Source organism: Rhea americana, unplaced genomic scaffold, assembly GCF_003343005.1.
Source record: "Rhea americana isolate MKP2758 unplaced genomic scaffold, rheAme1 scaffold_53, whole genome shotgun sequence".
In the NCBI taxonomy this organism is placed as follows: Eukaryota; Metazoa; Chordata; class Aves; order Rheiformes; family Rheidae; genus Rhea; species Rhea americana.
In genome coordinates, this window is record NW_028186679.1 from 3,639,674 (window position 1) to 3,663,595 (window position 23,922).

Consider the following 23,922-nt stretch of genomic DNA (forward strand, 5'->3'; position numbering starts at 1 on the left):
TGCTTAGTTGCCAGCTCTGTAAGGTTTTGAGGTGTTCCAGCTGTACCGCAGCGCAGCGACGTTGGCAGGAGTTGCAGGGAGCGAGCGGTGGCGGGACGTGTGGCGTGAGCGATTGCCCCTTCGCACTGTTTCTGTTATTTCGCAGCCCTTGGGGGAACCGGGGTAGGGCCGGGGCTCTTGACCCTGAGGTCAATTAGGAGCTTAGAGGCAGGTCAGAGGAGAGCGGGTGATAAAACAAGTACTCGGGGTGTCTATAAGTGAGCAGAAAAAATTTGCATCTAACTAGGTACTGCCTGATGCTCTGGAGAGAAAATGTGCTTTGTTGCGTATCTAAGGTTTTAGGTGAATGTAAGGCACTAAAGAAATTCGCCTTTAACTGCCTCTTGTCCGTGGCGGCCAGTTTTGTTCTGCTCCTTCAGGTCGCTTTCCGTTTGCGCACGTCCCCGCAGCACACCCCGTAGAGGGCACGAGGATGAGGTGATGGGGGCGCTCAGTTGATCACGCGTACGGTTGTGTTGTACTGCGGGGCTGCTTCGGGTACGAAGGGTCCCAGAGCGCCCTCGCGGCGACGGCCTCCGTTCCCCCTTCCTTTGTTTTACTGCTGCGCGTTGGAAGTCGGCAGCACATGGCGTGTTAGCACAGCTGGGTGCCGCTCGTGGGGAGCTGCCCTGGGACTGCCCACAAGCCATGCCCTGCTGAAGAGCCTGGCAACACCTGGTGTTCTTCCAAGGTCGAAGTAGGATTTCCTAATTAAAAAGAAGGAAGTAATGCAACTCCTATTTACTGGCTTGCCTTTGAGTAACAATAAAAATGATGAAGAGAAATTTAAATGACAATGCTTAACTTTTAAYGGTGGCTTTGCTATGGCATAGTGGCTTTTATTTTTTTATTGCATAGAAATAGCAAATTAAAGGTTGAATGTTGCAGTAGTTTTATTATGACTCCTTGTTCTTCAGTAGTCCTATACAAACATGCTTTATTTTCCATGGCTGTTGTTTCTCTCGTACAAATTGTACAACAGGAACACTGGACTTAGAGATAAAAACTAGTTCAGGAACTTCATACAAATATCCATCTTTAAATGTATACATTGATTTAATAAGATTAATGCAAAGAAAATTGTTTCAGTATAATGATTYTAAATATATTGCAGGAAGGTTTCCRGTTGCTTGTAAATTCTTAGAGGGGGGATGTTTTATTTGAAGGAGTCTCTCACACTGCAGAAGTAAAATGTGAATCTGTTCTATCACAAAGTCTGTAGGAAGATTCACATATGGTCAATATGGCAAGTTGTTTCCAGTGTTTGCCTTACTTCTCCTAATCTGCAGTCTTTCTGAGGTAGACCAGAAAGTCAGGAAGATTGACTGGAGGGGAAAAATGTGAAACAAACCATCCAGCACAACCTCCATGCCCCCCAGGCATCCAGGAGAAGCTGCAGTGGATGAGTATTATTCAGAACTGAAGACTTTAATTCCAGGATTAGTAGAGTTTGAATAAAAACTGCATGTGTTGATTTAAAAGAAAAAAAAATAATATCAAGAATTTATTTATTTCTGGGTAACCCAGTAGTAAGTGATTTCTGGGTAACCCAGTAGTAAGTGATTTCTGGGTAACCCAGTAGTAAGTGATTTCTGGGTAACCCAGTAGTAAGTGCAGCTTTGTGTTGGAAATGTCTAAAGATACTGGCAGTAGACAATAGTGGTAAAGACAATAATGGTAAAGAGAAGAATTGAACTACAAGAACTTCACAATATTCCTCATTTTATGATTAAAATATTTAAAAATATTTAAAATGTGTTAATAAAATGGTTATATGCCACWTGTATTTTTCTTCCACAGCACCTTGAAAATTTTGATCAGATGTAATCAGTGAAACTTTTTATGCATGGCAGTAGAACTATAATTCAGAAAGGCTAGTTGCAGAATTCTGAGTTTCCTTTTCATTCTCTTCCTTCTGCGGAAAGTATTTAAAATACCAGTATAATAAACTAGCATGTATAAGCTTTTTTTTTTTTTTTTTTTTAAACTGGCTAAGTGCATACTACTGTGCTTGGACGGTGAAGAAAACTAATGCATCTGTGTTGGTGGTGTTCTTTAACTTCTAAGTTCTTGCAAACAAGAACAAAGTATTTCTGCTCTGATTAGGTGAGCTAGAGCCTATTGTTAGAATAATTCCAAACGTCGTATTTGTGCTTTTATGATAAAAATTGAAAATGCTTGAATACTAATGTTCTGTTTTAGGCAGATACAGTTGCACACTGATGAGGAAAAAATTGAAAGGAGCTCATTTATGTCAAGGTAGAAACTTTTTTTTGAGTGAACCTCCTTTTTAAAATGTTTTCCAGTGTTTTTTCATTGTAACTTAGAAGGTCTAATACCTGTATAGTTTGTGGCTAAAATCTTTACTCAAGTACGTCTTTTAAATTCTCTTTACAACCTGTRGAGCTAATTCTTATGCTTTTGTGGGAAGGGTTTGATTTTCAGATCTTCAGAATCCATTTAGATTCCTTTTTTTATTTTTGTATTATATGTAAACTTTTTCATTTGTACTATCAAAATGCGTAGTCTCTCAATTTTTTTGTGATTATGGTGTCAGCCAGCAAAARTTGTGATTTAGATTTTAGTCTTAAAGACTAAAGTCATTTTTGTTACCTGGATATTACTTTATTTGCAGTAATAAATGAAATTTAGTACTATTGTTGCTTTGCAGATATTCTACAGATCATGTGCTTCTGACTACTTTTCTTTGTTGTTCAGCTATTGTGTCTCATTTTCATCTGAGCCACATTTCCAATTGTTCCATGATTGACATGCTGGAGAGATTGACAGTTACCCCCTAGTGCCTGCTGTCTGAAGATCCCACAAGCAATAATGGATTTTACACCAGAATTTAGCGTCAAATATTGGCTTTCAGTGTCAAATGGGTTAAATTTAAATGCCGGTTAATTGTATCCATTTTGAAATCATAGCCTTAAACAAAAGCATTCTTTGGATATCAGTATGTCTAAGTGCTGTGCATGCAACACAGTCTGAATGTCTCAAATTTAGAGCAGAAGTTGGCCATTGTATTTTTGGCTATTTKTGTTCCTTAAAGATACCAAAAAGTCAAAAATCTGGGAAATACAAGGACTATTTCTGTATAGGGTAGAGTTTCATATTTTAGGTAAACTGAAAAGAGAAACCAATGCTAATCCTAGTTTTGTAAAAAAGAAAAAAATAAAATTAAAAAAAACCCAAACTGAATGTTTCCTTAAACCCTGCTTACCTGCTGTGAATGATAGTCATCCTGAATAGTGCATGTACACAGGTGTTTAGCCCTGTCTCTACTAAAACTACAAAATACTTCCTCCCGCTCAGAAACRAGACTGAGCACATGAGACGTTCTCTTTTCTGCTATGTTCTAGCAGCAAAAAGTTACATAAACTCTTTAAAATATCTCTGTGAGCYGAGCAATATCCCCATAAACCTAGCAGAGAAGTGTATCTTCTTGTTTCCTGTGCCCAGATGTAAAAAGAAATAGAGAGAAAGGCAAGGTTCTTAGGAGATTAAACCTTATTATCTGCTGTGAGAATTAGAGCTGCTCTTCAGGAGCACTGACTTGCATCAGTGAGACCGTTCCAAAGCATGACAGAGGTCTACTCGGAGCTAGACTGCAATTCTGTCCTCTTGTCCCAGCTGCCTCAGGTGTCTTTAGCAGAGTAGGTGCCAGCATGATGCAAAGGACAGTTGCTATGTTTTAGCATCTTTGCAGTAAGCAATTTTATATGACTTTTACCATTAGACGAAGTAATAATGACTGCTTAACTTGGATTTTATTTTCAAAATTTGTTAAAATGTCTTATTTCATTTTAAATGAGACTAGATTTTGTTTAAATTTATAGGATTACCTTAGAGCTGAAATTCTAAAAGTATTTTGCAAGGTTTTAACATACTTTACAGTTTAGAATGGAAATCACCCTTTATAGATTTAGCTTCCTCTATATATAAAAAGAGGAATCATTATGTTATAATAAGAATAAATTATTTTGGCTATAAATAAGTAAAATTAAGTTGATCGAATAATATAATTTTGAACGATAGTAGAAATGTTCTACTTGTTTGGAAAATATAGATAAGAATTTGTATATTTCAGCCTTTTATTGTAGATTTGTTGATTTTGGTTGAACATAAATCTCTTAAACAGTTAAGTGTGAGTAAGAAAACTATTCATGCCTTTTATACTTAAGCAGTCAGTTGTTCAAACTAGAAAACTTTCAATTCAAATTCATAATTATTAATTCATCAATTTTAGAAATGTGCATATTATTTTGAGGTTTGTGACAGGATTTCTAATTTTATGAACAAGTTGCTTAAATAGATTTCAGATTAGAATCTAGCSTGATCATTGGGGAAAAGCCTTAATATTTATTTTTAACAATTTGATAGTAATTTAAAGCCTGTTAAAAAAGGAATAAATTGGTTTTTTGGAACATGAGCAGTTATTACCATAATGAGTTCACAGTAAGAAGACTGCTGCCTACCAATTGCTTTTGTGTGTGCCTGCACACACTATTCTAATTAAAAACTTCTCTTTCTTCCCTGAACTTCCAGATTGCTAATGTGAGCAAAGTGGGTACATGGTCTCTTAAAAAGCTATATGGTGGTCAGAAATGCTTTTCTAACGATTTTACTTTTCAGGCTGCCAGTGAGCATCAGAATTATAAATCGACACTGTTGCRTATGAACCTTTTCTACACAAATTCTACTTTCTAAGAAAATATTTCTATGTTGAAAATTTCTGTATCTCAAAGAAACAAATGTATCTTTTTTTTTTTTTTGTGAGGTAAATGAGAACTTAACAGAGCCATTGCATTGCTTGTTTGTATAAGGATGCTAATGTCATTGCAACATTTTCTTAAAGGATGCCAGACAATTATATATAGAATATAAAGAAACAAAAATGAAGGCGAAAGAAGATGCCCTGGCTAAAGCTGAACTTGAAACACTTCAGAGTGAGTTTTTACCACTGTCTTAATAAACAAGATATGTAATATACTATACCTACTCCACAAGATGAATGTGAACAAATGATTTATAATCTTCTATATTTATATACTGTTCTTAAATTAACATGAGCTTTTCATTATATGACTAATTTTGCAGTAGATTGCTTGCTTGTTTTTATAGAGGCATAAAAATTGTGGTAGTAAGATGTTTTTTATGTTACATAGTAGCAACAAAAGCATACTTTGCTAGAAGTATTGCTTAACAGGAGGGTGAAAATCTCAGAAGTGTAGATCTTGAAGCATAGATTTTCAAAAGTGACCTGTGGGTTTTGAGCTTTTCTGTATATTTCCCTTTTGTGTGTAAATTATTTTTTWAAATGTATTTCATAATTCTTTTGTACAAATTATTTTCTCTGATACAAATAGAAATTGAAAATAATTTGAAAATTTTCAAAAGCATGGAGGCARATTTTGGAAATGTATTTGTGCTATTGTTCAAATACATGTCTTAAAGTCCCTTTTAGAAGACCAGAAAAGGCAGCTAGCATTTTCCATAGTAAATATTCAGATGAACTGTAGGTGACTTTTCTTTTTCTCCTTTCAGTTACTTTCTTTTTGATAATGAATAGATCTACCCTGTTTTGCAGACTATTTTAAAAGATGCGTGTGTATGTGTGCACACACCTGTGTTTTATTTACTACACTTAAGTGCATGCTTTTAAATTCCTTTATTCTGGCCAGTGCATTGAGTGCCTTATAACAGTTTACCAGCTTTGAGTGTACATAAGCCTTTAGACACTTAAAATACAGCTACACTGTTTATTTTTGCAAAATTTCTTAATTTTGTAAACTCAACAAAGAGATTTGGTTTGAGCAATAATTCTTAACTTACTTGTAGCTAAGCCTATTTTAAGGAAGTTGGTAACATTCAGCTCCTTAGTGAGCCTGGTGGACCCAGGCCAAGTCTAGCAGGACAGTCCATCTTGTCTGGCCAGGTCTGTCAGGTGTCACCTGAGACTTGACTTTTTTTTTAACCCCTTCTTCTCTGTGCCCCTGCTGTAGCAGTGCCCAGGCTTACAGGCACGGGTTTTGTGCACTGAAGCATGCCCCCCCTGCCCCAGCACCCGTGTCCTGTCCTCATCGAGCTGTGGCAGAATGCACTGTCTCAACCTCTGGCCAGTCCATACAAGTTTTGCATCTTTGGATCCTGCCCTCACTGGATAGGCTTGCACTTGGCTGGCAGGAAGCAAGAGGAAGGATCATTAGTTACCAGCTGTAATTAGTGGAGTTCTGTGATTCTCTGAGTTTCTGTTGAAATTTGACACTAAATTAATTTGGTAAGCCACAGCAGTGCTATTGCTGGACAACTATATATGCTGTCAGTTGTGTTTTTTAAAATAAATGATACTTTTAAGAGAAAAACAGAGATGCATCTGATGAAGRGATGCATACTATAGTTACAAAATACTATATAATTTTTTTTGAAACCTGCATGAAAGCATTAGGTAAATTTGTTTATTGTACTGCTCTGCATTGCAGACTTGAGAATTAGCAAAGAAAGGTCATGAATTGCCAAATGCGCATTTCATTTGCTCCCGTTCTTCCTAGAGACCATCCATGGAATACAAGTTCATAATAACAGTTGCATCTATCTAATTGAATAAATGCATCTCATGCAGATTAGCAATCGCTGGTTTACAGTGCTTGTTTTTTCAAGACCTAATTGCTCGTTTACCTCCATGTGTGTCTGCTTGGCTGCTGAAACTGTGCAGTATTCTGTAGATGGCTTGAACTAGAATCAGAGGAGGGTAGTGGAGTAAGGAAGTATAATATGCAGAGTAGGAGAGTGAGCACTGTATTGAGGTGTCATTAACCTTCTGTATATGGTAAGGAGTGTTTTTTTTCTTTGATAAAAATCAAAATCATGCACAATATTTACTTACTTAGTTCGCACTTTTGCAAAGTTTGTGTTACCACTTCTCAATCCATTCTAAACTGTCATTACTGTCCTGATAAAATATAGCAATTTTACAAACCTTTTGCTTTTAGGACATATACTTTTGTATGGAATTACAGATAACTGTGTTCTGTGTACAAGAATAGAAATATGTTGCCTTACATTATCTGATTACTTTTTTGCATTTGGATACTAGAACATAAAATTTCTTTAAAAATGAAAGTGCTTTAATTCATACAACTTACTGTCAGCTTCTTTCTCTCCAGTAGTATCATATGCCTATATCATGCCTTCACCAGAGAATGATTCTGTGACAATAGGTAGCCCTGTTCTTCATTGTCATGATATATAAAATCAATTATATGTTAACTTGACTGAGTAGTCATTAAACTGAGTAGGTATATGTAGGACAGATTGCTCAGCCAGTTTTTAAACTTAAAATGCAAAGAGTTTGAATAGTTGTTGAGACAGATTCTACCAGCTTTAATGGCTGGCTCCTYTTCTGTAGTATGAAGTACCTTTTTGAACCAAATTCAGTTGGGGAAAAACCGCRTGTATTTTTCTTTCTTTATGATTAATATTGATGGCTCTCTTCCTTTCTGTTCTCATTCTGTTTGTTTATCCTGACCCTCAATGTGAAAGATGGTATTTATTTTTAAAATAGACTTTTTAAAGAAATGTCTTCTGTTGGATTGCAGGTGAATTCTTGCCCTCATGTAAAAGACATCTGGAACCACCCATAGCAAGAAACTACTTTGTTTCTGCTGTTTCAAGTTATAAACCATGTTGAATAGTAGTTAGTTTTTCTGTTTCATTCCTCACCCCAAAATTCAAGCTTTAATTAGAATATGAAGTTACTAGTCCTATGGCTGTGTTATCTCTGTATTAGAGCTTTATAGTGGTGTACTGTACTCTCATCAAGGGCAATAGCGGAATCTTTAATAGATTTCATGAAGTTCTATTAAGTTTGGCRGTTGTCTCTTTTCAGGAATTTAAACAACTTGGAATATAGCATGTTGCTTGAATGGCTTCCTCTATTGTTTCATAAAACTCTATGTAGAAGGTGTCACTAGATAATTTAGTTTGACTGATGTTTTTAGGCAAGATCTACCAGACCCTTATAAGCATAAATAAGTAGAAAAATATGGATTCGAAAGACTTGTATTTGACTGAGGTCAAACCTTTACCAGTGATGCTCTTTAGCTCTTAGCGTTACCTGTGTCTTGTAATGCAAGACATAATATTGATCAGAAAGCCCTGAGAAGACTTTCATTCTTTATGCTTTGTTATTAATTTCACTACTATAGAGAGATATCTTATTTTTAATGTGGGTTTCTCTAGCTTTGGCTTTCAGTTATTCCTTCTTATTAGTGTTTTTCTGTGCTTGAAAATAAATTTCTACGGGCTTTCTTTATATAAAGCATTTGTTAGCCCTTAATTCCTGTGGTTTTTCTGTATTTATTCAGTTTTCCAATGTAGTTGCAGATATTGGGCCCTGGGTTTGTATTTAGTGTTCTAATGTTTGCCATCTTCTGWTTATAAAATCACCTTGCTGCTATTATCACTTCTCTGTTTATGTAGTCACAGACTACCTCAGCTCCGCTAGCTCTGATAGCTCATTTCAGATTGCTTGCCTGCCATAACTGTAACCTCTTAAAACAAAGATTCCTTGCACACACTTTCTTCTAGGTGCAGACAYGGCCCAGGGTCCTTACCCTTAGTTTTGTAATTTATTTAGTTGGAAATCCAAACTGCTTTTGATTTCACTGGTGCCAGACTACCAGCCAGTCTATGTTGCTACTTCTTGCTGTACTTTCCTCTCCACAGTAAACCATTTTGGTGGTACTTGTGTAGTTCAGCAATATACTGAAAGTGACTTCTCATTTGCTTCCAAATAGTTGACAAATATCATGGATAATTATGTTTAATATCAATCCCTGCCAAAACACAGTGTGCATGTGCCTGCTCAGTAATGATTTACTTACAGACAGGTTCAGAGAAAATTAATTCATACAATGCCTGCTTTTTTYGTTAGTGTGGGTGCAAATGTTCTGATCACTTGGTTGTTACCTCTGAAGCATAATGATGGCAAACACAGTATCATGCATTTCACTGTTTGTTTTGGCAGGCCTGTGGAAGACRTTTCAAACTTGTAAGCTCATATTTTCTTTCTAAATGTATCGATTTGCCTAAGATACCTCTGCCTGCAAACTGTGCTTCAGATTATACAGGAAATATTCAACTAATATTTAGTGTCATGAGGTTCATTTGAAAGAGGCATGTGTATTTCATTTTATGGTTTTTGAGGGGCAGATTAATTTCCAAATATTGAATGTCTGAGGTATTTTGAGGGGGTGGTGGAAACAGGAAGTTAGGGGAGGGGTGAGGAAAGATGAAAGACATCAAACCCCACAGCTTGAGGGAAAGGTTTTGTAGTTGAGGCTCTATATTCATTACTGAGTATATTTTTAATCAGTTGTCTCAAAAATAAACTAACTCCTAGGTCTTGATAGAACAGATGTTTGTGTCTGACTTTAACTCTTAATGCAGACATGTAATCACATTGATTTTATTAGGCATACAGAAATGCATAAATTTTAAACATATGAGTTTGCCTTGTATTTGCTTTGATGTTGAATTAGTTTGCTCTACTTTTTCAATACATAGTCAAAACCTTAGTATGTTTTTTTTCCTGGACTTCTGAGTCTGTTGTATTCTGTCTGAACATTTTGCTGTTTGTGCAAGTGAATCTTATGTTTTTAAGCAGCTTTTAATGCTGCAAATGCTGTGTTTGTCTCTTGTAATTATGTAGGTAAGTTAATAGTGTAGCAAGAAAAGAAAGTCTCAGTGCAATGTCTTGCTGACTTGCAGAAAGAGATGGTTGCCACTTAGCTGTGTTTGTCATCATATTTCTCATTTATCGAAGCATGAGGTACAAGTCAGTCCATGCCTCTTCTCTTTCTGTGACTTTCTGAGGCATCACTGTCCATTTTGGTAATGTTTTCTGTGAATTCTGTGACTCTTCTGTTCACCTTTAATGTTAAGGCTTTGGAGGCTTGCTGAGAGATGGAACTCCAGCTTGTCGTGTCCTACTTTTTGTGCAGAAGTCCAGCACTTGAGTTTTTTTCCTGATCTATGTGAAACAGTCATCTTTCTGTGAAACTGTCAAGTGCTCTCTGAATTCTTCAGGATTAAATTAGCTAGCAGGTAAAATCAATRTGTAGTTTCCTGAAAACTTAAAAATGTGGACACCTGGTATTTATTGGTGGAAAAAACACTACATTACTTTGTGGTCTTTTATTATGTGAACAGCTACTGGATCTTAAAACAAACAACTATTATTAATTCTGCCATCAATAAGGCAAAATTAATATGTTAATAAGGTGAAAATCCAACTATCTGCTTATGCAGGTAATTTGTCATACTCCATAGCCTGAATCATTGTGCATAAGTTAATCAAACACACAACTGATACTGGACTAGTTTTGGAGGCATTCAGAAGCATGAAGTATTGTATAGATAAGAGAATTAAGTGTTTTGTGGCAAAGTTTAGGGATCCTAATGATGGGTGTATTATATGCTGGTTAAACATAGGGGACGAATTATATATATGTATTTTAAACTTTAAGGTGTTAAATACCCTTCACCCTGAGGTGAAGAACTGTATAGTTCTTGAAATGGAAAATCACAGCGAACAAGTATTCTCACAGTGTGAATTCAGCAATGATAACACAAGATGTTATCCTGCTACAGAAGGATTAAAACTGTGTAAAAAATCCTAACTGATGGAAAATATAGATCATTTTGCATTGGAAGGAGGAGAGGAGGGTAGTGTAAACACCTAAGAGATGTCAAACCATTTCCATAGTGCTTAGGGTATGGATTATCCATATACTTTTTTCTATTGTGTGATTCTTTTTATTCTATCTAATAAACTGGAAGAGTTAGTACCATGTGATTTGACAACTGGAAGATGTAATGTTCACAGAAAATAGTGAGATTAAATTATTCATTTACCCTGTTGAGTTTGAAGTTTGGCTCTGGTTTCACCGAGACTATTTGTCTCTACTGCGTTTAGTTGTATGAGCACCAGTGACTCTAGTCATAGTTAAGGTCAATTGGATATTGGTGCCTGTGTAGGAGAGAGTCATCTGACTAGATTTCTGGCAGACAGTGAATGTGTACTCACAAAATTGAGAACTCTTTTATGTTTATACACAACAATATGAGAACCAGTGTTTGAGATTGGAGGAAAATACAATTTTAAAAGTATGTTCTGTTGTGTTGGTTCACCACATAGTCCAATCCCAGCAACATTAGAAGATGACAGTAAATATTAAGAAACACTTGTGTTTCAAAACTGTGAATCACAGCTGCAGTTATCAGTGCTGTCAGCACCATCAAACACATCCTTGCTTGAGGTGGTGGCAGCAGCAGCTCCCTGTCTGTCAGGCTTTAGCAGATGGAGGATGAGTTATTCAGCTGTCTGGGCACTGTTTGCTATTTGAAAAACTTGTTCCTCCTTCTCTTCTGCAGAAGGCAATAGGTCGGCTTGGAAGTATTTTTGGGGCTGCCAGTTAAAATGTTGATAGTGAAAAGATAACATGGCAAGAGATAGGTTTTGTTCCTAGGTATCTGCTGTGGACTTGTGTTGTTTGGGTGAATTAATTTCAGTGATCTGTTTTGCTTTTCTCCATCTTCACCTGAAAGAACAACAGTGCTTGGCTGCGTTGAGGTTTCATAGCTCACATCATTACTTCTGAATGGCATTCTTTCTGAGTGTAGGTAAACCAAGTTTTTAGTGGCAGTACTTCGAACCTGCTGGCATTTTCCCAAAACTCTTTAAAATACAATTATTTCTGTAACAGTAAATGTTCCCTTATCTAAAATCCTTTATGATGTTTACCTTTAAACCTTCTTATATGCTTTCCTATTCTGAAAAAAAAGGCTTTTTGAAATTCTGAGGTGAAATTGTTTTCATTGAGTTACTGAGAGCCTATGTCAAAGGTGCTGTGACTTCAATTTCTGCTTATGTTTTAAAATTCAGTATGACAGCCACTGTGGTACCTAAGGGGTATGCTGAGCTCTTCCTGCATCTCCACTGGAGACAAAGGTATTTTAATTCTAATTAAGTGCTTGTTTGAGGACCCACAGCCATCTTCTCCAGGTGGAATTTCTCTCTCCTTTTTAGCTGGCTATCTTTTTTATGTTAGGGTCTTCCTCTCTCATTCAACTTGCTGAAGAAAATCTAGATATTCTCCTGTCTTAGATATCTGATAATATAGAGGGATGCAGTGTCTTCTGGAAGTACTGATAAAAATTCCTTCTAGAAGTGCAGAGGCTAAACTCTTTAATTTTTAGGTGCTAAGGTTAAACAAGGTGAATTCAGGCTGTTTGCATCTTTTGAGAAGGAAAATTAGCAAACCATAGCTGATGGGGTGTAAACTACAGGAAAATCCTCAAGTGTCTCAATGTGTGTCCACTGTTAAGTAATTCCAAGTGAACAGATGAAGTGTGTTTACTTGTTTTTCAGGTTAGAGGTACAGTAATGGGAACTGTCATGTAAGATAACTTCCTAGAATATTTTTGTCAGTTCACATTTGCAATAAATAAACRGTGAAGTCATTGTAACTCCTACTTCTAAATCTTAACTCTGACCCTGGAACCTATCGTTGCATATGGCARCCTTCAAGAAAAATAAGGCAATTAATGATGTATATGATTTGTTTGTTAAAATTAACTTTTGAAATAGAAAGAATTTTGCATCAATATTGTCTTTAATAATACATCTGGGTAATGAGATAAATACTGGGTAAAACTTTTATTTATTTAAGTTGTGGGRCTTTTGGAGTATATGTGATTTGCTAGGGCTGCTTATGTTGTAGATAATTATGTAAGGTTATTTACATTAAAGAACTCCAAATACAATTTTTTCTTAATATTCCTTTTATTGAGAGTAGTTTGGCTATAATTATATGCAAACTTAGGAGTTTTTCACAGAAGCATTTTTCTGAACAAAGGACATTAAAATGTTCAGATGGTCACTAGTCATTCTGTTAACTTTAAACATGTACATGAATTTCCTGTTCTTTTTCGTGTGACTTCTAGAAGGTGCCATGAAATGGTTTTTGCTCCATTCATTGTTTTCTTAAGTACTCAGTTTTTAGGAGTTTTCATGAAAACTTTGTCAAGTCCTTGAAATATTTGCACCATGCATTTCTTGCACTTACAATGATAGGAAAAGGAATCTACATTAGAGTTGGTAGGAAACAGTGCTTTTGTCCTCCTTAAGAAATTTTTTAAGAAGCTTTTCGTATTAAAAAACTCCCACATTCCTCCTCTGCACTCAGAAAAGTATGGGAGTATGCCCATACAAAACAGGCAAACTGATGTGATGGCTCACTGCTGCTGAGTGCAGTTCTCCCCTTCCTTGCCCATCACCTTTAACTTTCTGGATTTTGTGAGCTCTCTACTAGTTTAGTGAGTCGAATTGGTTTACGGAATGGTTGGATGAATGTCAAAGCACAGAGGAGCACATAGCYACACAGCGGAGAGTGGGAAGGTGGAGACAGAGCTGAACCGTTCCTGTTTTGGCTACAGCSAGCCATTAGATCAGCTTTCCCTATGTCAGTGGCATCCATAGGAACATCTAGTTATTGTGAATCAAGCCTACTTAAAAATAATTGGAAAAGCAAAAAGACTCCGCAAACCCAGCCCTTCTTGCTGTACCTGAGGTTTCTGAGTGCTTTGTTTCTCAACCTGCTTTTTCTGGTTCTCTTCCTTTTATTGTTCCTAAAGCTCTGGCAATTTTCAGTCAAATTTAAAGCTTTCTTTTGAGAACATCGTATCTAGGGGATCTGTTTAGGTTGTTGTTTTTGCYCCCTTCATGTCCCCTAAGTTAGCGGATCCCATTTAATACTATTGAAAGAACTATAAGAAAGGGAGAGCAGARGACAGTGATGAGTTTGGAAAATGAGGTCCAATATTAAAATCTTTCTAAAGGTTTAAGTGATAGAGCTATTTGTAGTTAGCGTCTCTGTTCTCAGATTCTTCTGTCTATTAATTCAGAATCTTTAACTCAGCATAACTGACCATAAAGCAATACAGAGATGTCTAAACCTCACCTTTCTGCCTTTGCCAATTTCTTYGAAGCCAGCTGGACTTCAGAAATCTTGCTTATAACAGCTCCCTTTGCTTTCACCTGTACTAACCTTAATTATCAGGTAGGGTAGCACTGAAAAGTGCTGTGTGTTTTTGAGGGGCTGCTTCTTTGGCCGTTTAAGGCAAGTTCATATATAGCTGCATGTAGAAGAGGAGCCAAGTATGTGCAATGTTATTTACTTTTTGTAAAAAATAAAATCATTATAGCAAATTTCTGAATTCTCTTTTTAACAACAAAATTGAAGCCCTTTCCATCGTCCCCTTCCTTCCTAACTGAAAAATTTAATGTTAGGAGTGCTTCTGAATTATATTTCTCTGCAACATTGGTAACATTACTTTTTTTTTTCCTTTCTTTTTTTTTTCTCTTTAGAAGAGAAGAAACCTAAAGCCAAGAAACCAAAATCTGAATTCCCTGTATACGCAGTTCTGGAATCAAATGCATATGTACCGTCATATGATCATGGAGCTTCTATTGAAGAGATTGAAGAACAAATGGATGACTGGTTGGGAAGCAGGAACAGAACACAGAAAAAGAAGGCAAGTTTAAAATTACCTTTCAGATTGTTATATATTTTAAATGTTTTACTTGCTTGCGTCTTAAGAAAATGGAGTAATGTATGTATACTACTGTAATATTCACACACTGTTGAAGTACAGGTAAGTATTAACTGTCAGGCAGAGACATAAGGGAAAACATTATATCGATATCCAGTGTAATTTGTTTAATGATACTGGAAATGTTACAATAGGATGTTGGTAGTTGATAAAAGTATCTGAAAGCTCTCTGGTTTCTAATATAAATACCATTCTTGCTTATTAGAAATTAGTAGAACATGGTACAGTCAAGTTACATGAGGCTTGATTCTTTCCCTTAATTGCAGTTAATAACATTTTATTTGCAAGGACAGAGAATTTGCTATTAAAAAGAAAGATGAAACTATTGCTTTTTAATTCTGTGGTTGCATTATCACCTGAAGCTGATTATGTGCTTTTATACTTCATCTGGCTTATGGAAAAGATACAATGAAGAGCAACTCTGCCTATTATTATTATTATGGTTCTTGCTACTTTTGAGATAAGGTTTCTTAGTGACAGTTAGTGTAGTTAACTTATGATAAATTTTATTGAAATATACTGGCTTGAAAACGTGTAATTTTCATCTTTGAAACAAGAGGTAAACACCACAAAGAGGTGACAGAAGAAATGTAGCAAACTGGTCTCCTCACGTGAAATTCTATCTTGCCAGAAAGTCTGAGATGAGAAGAACTGAGTGTTGAAAGTGGAGTTGGGGCAACATGCTGATTTAACGTCAAAATAGTGTAAGAGGTTCTCTCTGTCATTTGTTCCCTCTGTGCTGCCGATTTTCTTACTCCTTGACTGTTTCTTAGCCTGTGAAAAATACTTTCTCTCCTTTTTTTAGGCAGACCACACCAAAAATGTTTATTAAAATGATTTGAATTTTGCATAATCAGTTTAATCATCTACCACTATTTGATGCCTAAGTTTCATGACTTTCCAGTTGCCCAATCTCTCTGGCTTTTCTTAGCAGACTGCATGGCTAAGCGATTGAAGAAGGAAAAATGTATGTTTGTTTACAATATTTTGGGTTTGTTGCATGTTTCACTGGATCCCAAAATTCACCGTCTTTTGTGATGGAAATTGGGTCTTTCTTTTGGATCTCCATGATACTGAAAGAGTTTGAGTGAGGCCTAGTGGGCCTATTTCCTCTGTAATTTTGCACCTTCTAGACCAAATGTATAGAAGTTGTCTTTAGAGACACTTSTAAGAGAACAAAGATTGTATGTACRTCCTTACAGAAATAGGAGACATGGAAATGAAAGCCTCTCAAAGGACTGTTATTGAAAGGTAAGTAACTTGTTTTTCTATGCTTATACCTGCAGGCTCAGTATTGCATCTCATAAAGTTGATTAATGAGCTTACTTTTTGAATCGTATTCTGTTGCAAATGGGTTAACATCTTAAGAACAAGCAAACAATTTACAGATATACTGCCTGGGTAATGAGTTTGACCTGACAAGGTGTGATGACATATGCTTCTTCCCCTTGATAACTAATATGTTACTGCAATACAACATTACAATTTAATGCGGTAGTAGAGAGCAATTTTGCAAATAAACAGGRAAAAATGTGTTTTTTGATGCTAGTAGGAGCCATTTGTATGTCATGAGGAGAATGTTTGTGTCCTAAGACTAATAATGAGATTACTGAGAAAACGATCATACTGCTGGTTAATTGTTTCTAACTTACTTAACAAATTTGCAATTTTGGAAAGCTATATTTTCTTCCAATATAGATCAGRTATGAACTTGGACAGCATGTCTCTCCTACCTCCGTCTTATACTTCTTTCATAGATATATATATAATCAAGTGGTGTATGGCCGTCACCTTTCAATTCCGCTTGTCTTGGAAAAAGTTCTTCTTTCATAAATCATTTGGCTGTTGGACCATTTTGGGGTTGTTATGTGTCACTCATGTGAAAGCTTGTTAGCATTTTTTTTTTTCTTCCCGTTTAACAGCTCAGGGATGTGGACTACATACGATCAACCAGACTTGATACGTTACCCATGTGGAAAGATCAAAGTAGCATGGTAAAATAGTGTGTTACCATGTCATCCATCCAGAAATAAGATAGTGGAGTTTCTGTCCTTGATGTTGCTATCCCAAGTGTAGATGATTACAGTTCATGTCATGCTGTATGTACATGAACTGCTTTGTTGTGTTGACATTTATACTTTGCAAGGAACACCTATAATCTATTGACACATTTGTTAAAAAGTACTAAATCATGCAATTTGCCCAGTTTGATAGAATTTAGATTATACTCAGTGATTAAATTGAAGTCAGTGCCTATGTATCTCTTTTTAACATATGGTAATATTTGAATATTTAGGTCCCTTTCTTTTTTGAAAGCTGGCAACCTTAGAGTTGGTTTAACTACTTAAGGGGTACAATCCTGTAAGCTGCTGATTGTTTCTTCCAGTTTGGAAGAGTACACTTGCACTCTTTGGAAGAGTGAATTTGGAAGACTAAAGTTACTAATTTAGATGTATCAAAGCTATGTGAAAGGAAAATGCAGATTCTRCTGTTCCATCTGCAGCAGGAATCTGGATATTTCTCTGACAGATACTCATCTAGGAAATAATACTCATAGAATAAAAGGCTCCTTAAAAAGGATTTGCCAATATGGGGAAGACAATGGCTTTCCAAAGTATTTGACTCAGCATTGATCTTATGTATACCTTATTTGTAGAGGAAGAGGCTGCAGAGCCACTGCAGAAAAATAAAAAAAACCCTGCCTTTTCTTTCAGAAAATGTATATTACTAATTATTGAAGATAATTGGAATTCTGATATTTTGTAAACCAAAATGGATACTTGGGTTTCTGTCAGGAGTTTGATGGATTTAAGTGATTAAAAAAACCAAAAAAACAAAAAACAAAAAAAACACTTTTGCTTGGGAGCGGTAGCCTTGAGAATTGTTCTGCTGATCTTTGCAATATGTTTGATAAGTCATGAGGTGTAGGAATAAAGTGCAACTTCATGGAAGTCAAGATGTTAAATATTGTAATTGGAAAGAAGAAAAAGGTAAATGCTAATGTAAATAAAACAGATCAGGAGAAACTGGGGCTATTAGGCCAAGAGGCTGGAATTAAGATGAATCATGATATGTGTATAGCTCTGGAATAAAATGAATATTTTTTTTCAACTTTTGTTGATGACGATGATCTTGGACGTAAAGGTTGTCACTAATGAGCATTGCTTGAAAATGAGTATGACTACCTCTAATGGGGAGGTAAAGTTTTAATCTCAATTTAAGAAGAATTTGCTAGGCTAATCCCCATCCTGAAATACGTGAAGAGGATTATCCTAACTGAAGAGCAAATACAGTCCTTTGTGTGAAGGAAAGAAATGTTTGCAATTGTGGGCTTATCAGATGACCTAAAAATCATTGTAAAACAAAATGGTAGCTTTGTAAAAGTATATGCAAAATAAACTAAAATACAGCTGGGAGGTTACTAATGTGTTTTTCTACTTGATTGATTAAACCAGTAGATGTTTAGAAAAACTAGTTTTTTCTACTTTTTGTCCAGTTATGATGTAGAAGCTATTAATGTACTGATTACTGTTTCTGTGAGGCTTAAATATCAAAATGGGTAAGGAGCGTGCTATAGAGAGAAAAACAGCTTCCTTTTTTAGGCAAGGTAAAATGGTCCACTGAATGATGTAGAAAGAGAAGTGTGATCTGACTTAAAGGATTGCACAGTTGGCTGAAAATATGTGCTCAAAGTGCTGTTAAGCTGTTCCTCTGTCTTACTTTGAGAACATATTAATTTAAGGTCCGTAAGGGGCTTATCTTGTCATGTTGTTACTCATTACTTAGAACTGGATTTGAAAAGAAAGTGTGGCAAATCTCATTTGGGAGTAGGTTAACATTAAGCATAAAAAAAAACCTGAGAGGTAATTTTTCTGCATATCTCTGCAACAATGATCCACCCTTAGGGCTTTTGTATTGTTTTGGTCAGTACACTTTTAATAAAGAAAGAAAAATTAACAGAATAAATGAGCAAAGCAAGAGGTATAGATTTAAAAAAAATATATAGGGAAAGATTGAATAGATAGACTTTTAGCCCAGAGGATGGAAGCTGTTGGGAAGAACTGGATGGCTTGTTTTTCCAGTCTGTTCAGGGCTATTTTAGTTAAAATGATAATCATTTATCATTTCTCAGGACCTCTTGTGCAAATGGAGAGAAAGAAATACTGAATTTGATTTGCAACAAGGGAGTTTCAAGTCAGATTTGAGAACACATAAAGGGGCAGACAAATAACCAGAACATGTTATCTGGACCAGTTATGAGATCTTCCTTTGAGCCTTTATCTTGTTCTTAAATGTCATCTGTTGAGAATAGTGTGAATAGACTTGATTGTATATGAGAGCATGGAAATGAAATAATGAGACTATTGAATTTTTTTCTATATAGGAAATCCTATACTTAYCTAGCACTAAATTGAGTATTCTTTTAACACTGTTTAGATTATTCATGTATACTACTTATGACTCTGAAGCTGAGAGGAATTACTGAAAGCTCATTCTCATGCCAATAACAAAACTCTTCAAAGCAAGCATAGAAAAATTTATTTCTAAAATTATTTTTGATTGGTCATTAAGTGTTTGGATTCCTTSTCCTCTTTTAAGTTGTTAAGAGGAGACCGGTAGATTATTTTATTTAGATTGATCTTCTAACTTTTTCTGTCAGCAGAAATTCACTATTAGAAGTGTTCTGTATATGCTTGTTACGAATTAACAGAAATTTCAACTAAGTTTTTGACGGCTTTCTTCTAGGTTGCATCATTTTGTTGCTCTCTAATGTTGTTAAGCCACTTACTGCATTACATTGTGGCCATTTAACCTTTACTTTCTTGCCAGATAAGCTAATATCTAGAGGTGGAAGAATAATGGAAACTTACTAACAGACATATTTTGTTGCATCTGATCTTTTTTTTTTGTCCTGTCCTCTCTGCCAAAAATATTCATGCAAAAAGTATATTTATATACTATATATGGAATTGTTTTATTGATGAATCATTTTCAAGTAATTTCTCTCCTGGAGGGATTTCTCTCATATTTTTTGTTCTGATTTGATTTTACATGATTTGCAACATGCATAGTGTTCGTGAGAGTTCATTGTTTTTGTGAATAGTGATGATGATCTTGCACGTTCTTGGCCCTTGAGAAATCAGTAGGGGATTTGTCATAGTCTTCAGTGGAACCAGGGTTACAATTCTTTTTGCTTTACAGATCCCTCATTTTCTCCCACTGGAATCTCCTCTTCATTCCATGTCATTACTTGACTTAATTTGCCTCTGAAGATAGAGTTCCAAGTTCTACTTCGATGAGGGGTGAATACTTTTTGACCTTTTGCTATTTGCTTGCCCTGTAAAGGGGAGATAAAGGTGGAGAAAGACAGTGCCTGATCCCTTCCAGCTGGACCAGATGTATGGGTAGAAAATCATGTTTCTCATTACTTCTGTTTTTCATGTTATCCTGCGGCACTTCTTGGCATTTGGGTGTGTTTGATATTGCAGGAGCACCTGGCTTGATTTTACTAAAACAGGAGTAGTAAAAACTATTTTTGTGCGCAGAGCTGGGAAGTTTAGATAACATGCGTCTCCTGAATTTGCTATGTTTTAGGTTTCACCCTTAAATAAAGAATATTAAAAATACCTTGAAACAAAAATACACAGAAATTTGTTTTTACACAGTTTGTTAGCAGATGTGTAATAAGTATGCAAACATACTTATTTTTTCCAGTGTTTGAACTCTAGGCTGTGGTCATCTTGCAGTGCTGTCTTCCTGGTTAAAAAGTTGTCTGTGGTTTTATTTTTCTTGATCTGAGCCACCAAAGCACTGTGTTTCTTAGATAGTTATTGATAACTGGGTGCGCTTTTTAACCGTGAAGATTTTATTTGAAAGCTGGCTGTGGCACAATTTTATTTTATAAAATTAAACCTTAACTCTAAAAAGGAGGTGTCTCTGCCATATGACATTTTAAGGTAAAATGGTATACAAATGCTAAATTATTATTTTTGTTAGTTAAAAAAAAAAGTAATTTTGACAATTAAATCTTAGTCATTTTATAATATTGCACATTTCATAATTGCCAGCTAGCCTGCCACCTGCTCTCTTCTGACTTGAATCTTCCCACATCTGTGCTGCTTTGAAATCTGAGTATGCTTTTTCTTTAGTAGCAAATAACATGGTGCTTGTTCTAATCAGACATCATATGATGGATTACCTGAATACAGTTTCCAGGCTTCTTAGAAATGTTAATTCCTTAAGCAAGCCATTTGTATCTTAGCAGGATTAAGGTGCTGTGTAAACCAGATGTTTTAATAAATTGGTCGTGGAAGGGAAGGGTTATTTTGTTTTACCAGGCTACCTCAGGTCATCTAGTTTTGCAGTGCTTCCCCTCCTCCCACCCCAGCAGTGAAACAAACATTAACCCTGAAAAGCGTGCCTATATTAAATCTCTCTTATTCGTGGGGCAGATGCATGTGAGCAACTAGCCAGTCTGAGGTTCCTCATGATGTCCTGCTAGTGTGCCTCAACCCTGATCCAGATGGGTTGCTGTAGGTTGAGAAAGTAAATCACACTATATGCCCATTGAATTTAAGGCCTCTGTACTGAGACTGCCAGCAACCATACATGTTAGTGTCAGTTATGATGCTATGCACTAGGAGTTAGTCTAAGATCATAGTACATTTTAACCTGAGCTCCAGGCTCTCATCAAATGGTGATGACTTTCAGTCACTATTGATCTGGACCATATTGAATTTAGTGACCCTGAGGTGAAAATCTCAGTATTCTATTACCAAATTCTTAAGCAATCTAGTGTCACTGAAAAGATACTTAATTTAAAAAAAAAGATTTGCATCAGCGTGGTACTGACAGTGTTATGTCAGAAGACTCTAGACTTTCCTGTGGCTTATTTTGCTTTGTACCATTGCAGATTTTGCAGACTTCACCTGAGTAAAATATTTTTTATGCTAAATACTCCCTCTGCAGTTCCTATCCTGTAAGCAAGTGCTGTAAGTTTCGTATTCACTTTAGAGTTAATAGTGTTGAATGAAATATCTGCTTGTCGTATACATATATATGTTTATAACAGATTTTTAAGTCTGCCTTTGTAATATTGTCAASCTCTTGCCTGAGCCCAGTGAACTAGTATTTGTAGAACAATGTATACATGTTTCTTCAGGGTCCCTATGCTGCTCAGCTCTGTCTTCTGTGCAGCAGAATGATATTAATAAAATACTGAAGGTAACAGTTGGGACATTGTGGAGAAGGTGCCCTTCAGTTACATACTGTGTTTTTGAAATAAGTAGGGCTTAATTTACCGAAACAGTAGATTAACTAAGGCACCAATCTAAAGTGTTTGCATAATTTTTTGCCCTACGTATACGTATTAGTAATGCTCTTCCTTTTTACTAGCCAACAAATTAGCAAGCCTAATAARCAGAAGAAAACTTGAAAAATGAGTTTTTCAAATATTATACTGAACAGCCTAAGTTTTTGTTGCTTTTATGGCTGATCTTTTGTTTCCTTCTGTGGATGTTGTAACAGAGCAGTCATTCCTAGCAAATTARTTGAGTTTTGTTTCATTTAGAAACAATAGAATTATGTACTCTTCAAAGTGTCTTTCCTTAAATGCAGATAATATACCTTTCAGGCTTTTACTTTAAAATATTTAAACACTACGGACTTGAATAGTTCTAAGGAGAAAATAGGTGGAGTTTTTTGTTTTAGGGGTTTTTGTTCGTTTTTCATAGTACTTTTAATTACCAGGTTTTCCTCAGGGAGGATGACCCACATCTTTGAATCTAGAGTAGGAAATCTGTGCTTTTCAGCTTTGAATAGCAAATCGTGAGTATCAAAAATCTAATTTTATCTGGAATATTAAACATGCAGTGCTTTAAATTTTTTCAGCTTTTCTCGTGAGTGAATAAAGCTATAGGATGGTGATGATGATGATATTTTCTTTGACATAGCATCTCAAGTGAATGTCTTCAGTGTTATGACAGGTACACATCAAAGAACAGATTGTTTGTGTAAATACAAAATGAAGAAACAAAGTTATCCTAGTGATGGATTCAGAGAAATGATTGATATAACTGAAACAAATGCCAGTAGTATTAAATATTGCACCAAGAATTTGGGAGTGTCGCCTAAAGTGAGTCAGGTGTCTAAAAAGACTGAATAAGCACAAACTCAGCAACTGCCAAAAAAGAATGTGGAATTTATTTATTTTCTTTTCTACCTTTCTGTCTTTGATATATTCATTAGGTTAGATAGGTTAACAAAGCATAGGAAACTTTATTTTCTTTATTTATTCTTATGTTTATACGAAGTAATACTCTGTTTATGGAATATGTGATGTTTAATTATATTCTACTCTCAGATGTACCATGCTCAGGCTGGCTAAAACAGGTGTGGGTAGAGAGTTGTCGTAACCTATGCAAGCAGGAGAGTTATTCTTTAAAATATTGCTAAGAGTAGAACATAAGAAGAATCCAAATGATATAGAGAAATGATCTGATTTGGCAGTCAGGGAAAAGTGTTTGCAAGGAGTAGGTGTCGCACAGCACAGCCAAAATTGTCTAGATTGCAAAGGAAGCAATCGGCAAAATATGTGTTTCCTTAAGGACATTTCTAAAAGAAAGTAGCAGTGTAGTGTATAATCATTTTTATCCTAGTTAGAAAAAGATCAACAAAGCAAATGTACTGAATTGAGGTCATATAGTTGGCTTCCTTCTGATATTTCTTGATCTTGATTGAGGTGTTTAAATTTTGTCTAATTAAAAAAAAATAGCGTAAGTTCTTGTCCTGTACGGAGAAGAAGGATAATACATTTTGATTTCAACACCATGGTATAGGTGCTATGGTGTCAAATTCCAGCTCTTAGTAGTTTTTCAACTAAATCAGTTTTCCAGAAGTGATTTATGTSACTTTGCTATAATAATTCAGTCTGACCATGATTTTATATGAGTGTTTTCAATACTTAGTCCTCAGTTGAAGTATTTCAGCTGAAAAACACTCCAAAGCTCCAATTAATTGTGCAGAGTATTAATGTGTTTGACAAGCATATAGGGCTTTCAGTAGAAAACTGCAACTCTGTTTTAGTCCTGGACAGCACTGTATGTTCTGTTTAGACACCTGCCTGAGTCTAAACGAGGGTTATATTGCTTCTGTTACTTTAACTTTTGTAACTCAGGCTGGACGTTTTTTTTTCTTCTTCTTCTT

General features: G+C 35.6%; 1 protein-coding gene across 1 annotated transcript in view; it reads left to right on the plus strand.

Moving 5' to 3' along the window:
- The window catches only part of DNAJC1 (DnaJ heat shock protein family (Hsp40) member C1), a 76,192-nt gene that overhangs the window by 18,695 nt on the left and 33,575 nt on the right, over positions 1 to 23,922 (plus strand). Inside the window, exons 7-8 of the mRNA XM_085318325.1 lie at positions 4,901 to 4,991; positions 14,474 to 14,640. Coding sequence (XP_085174451.1) covers positions 4,901 to 4,991; positions 14,474 to 14,640 — 258 coding nt within the window. The remainder of the gene's footprint in view (positions 1 to 4,900; positions 4,992 to 14,473; positions 14,641 to 23,922) is intronic.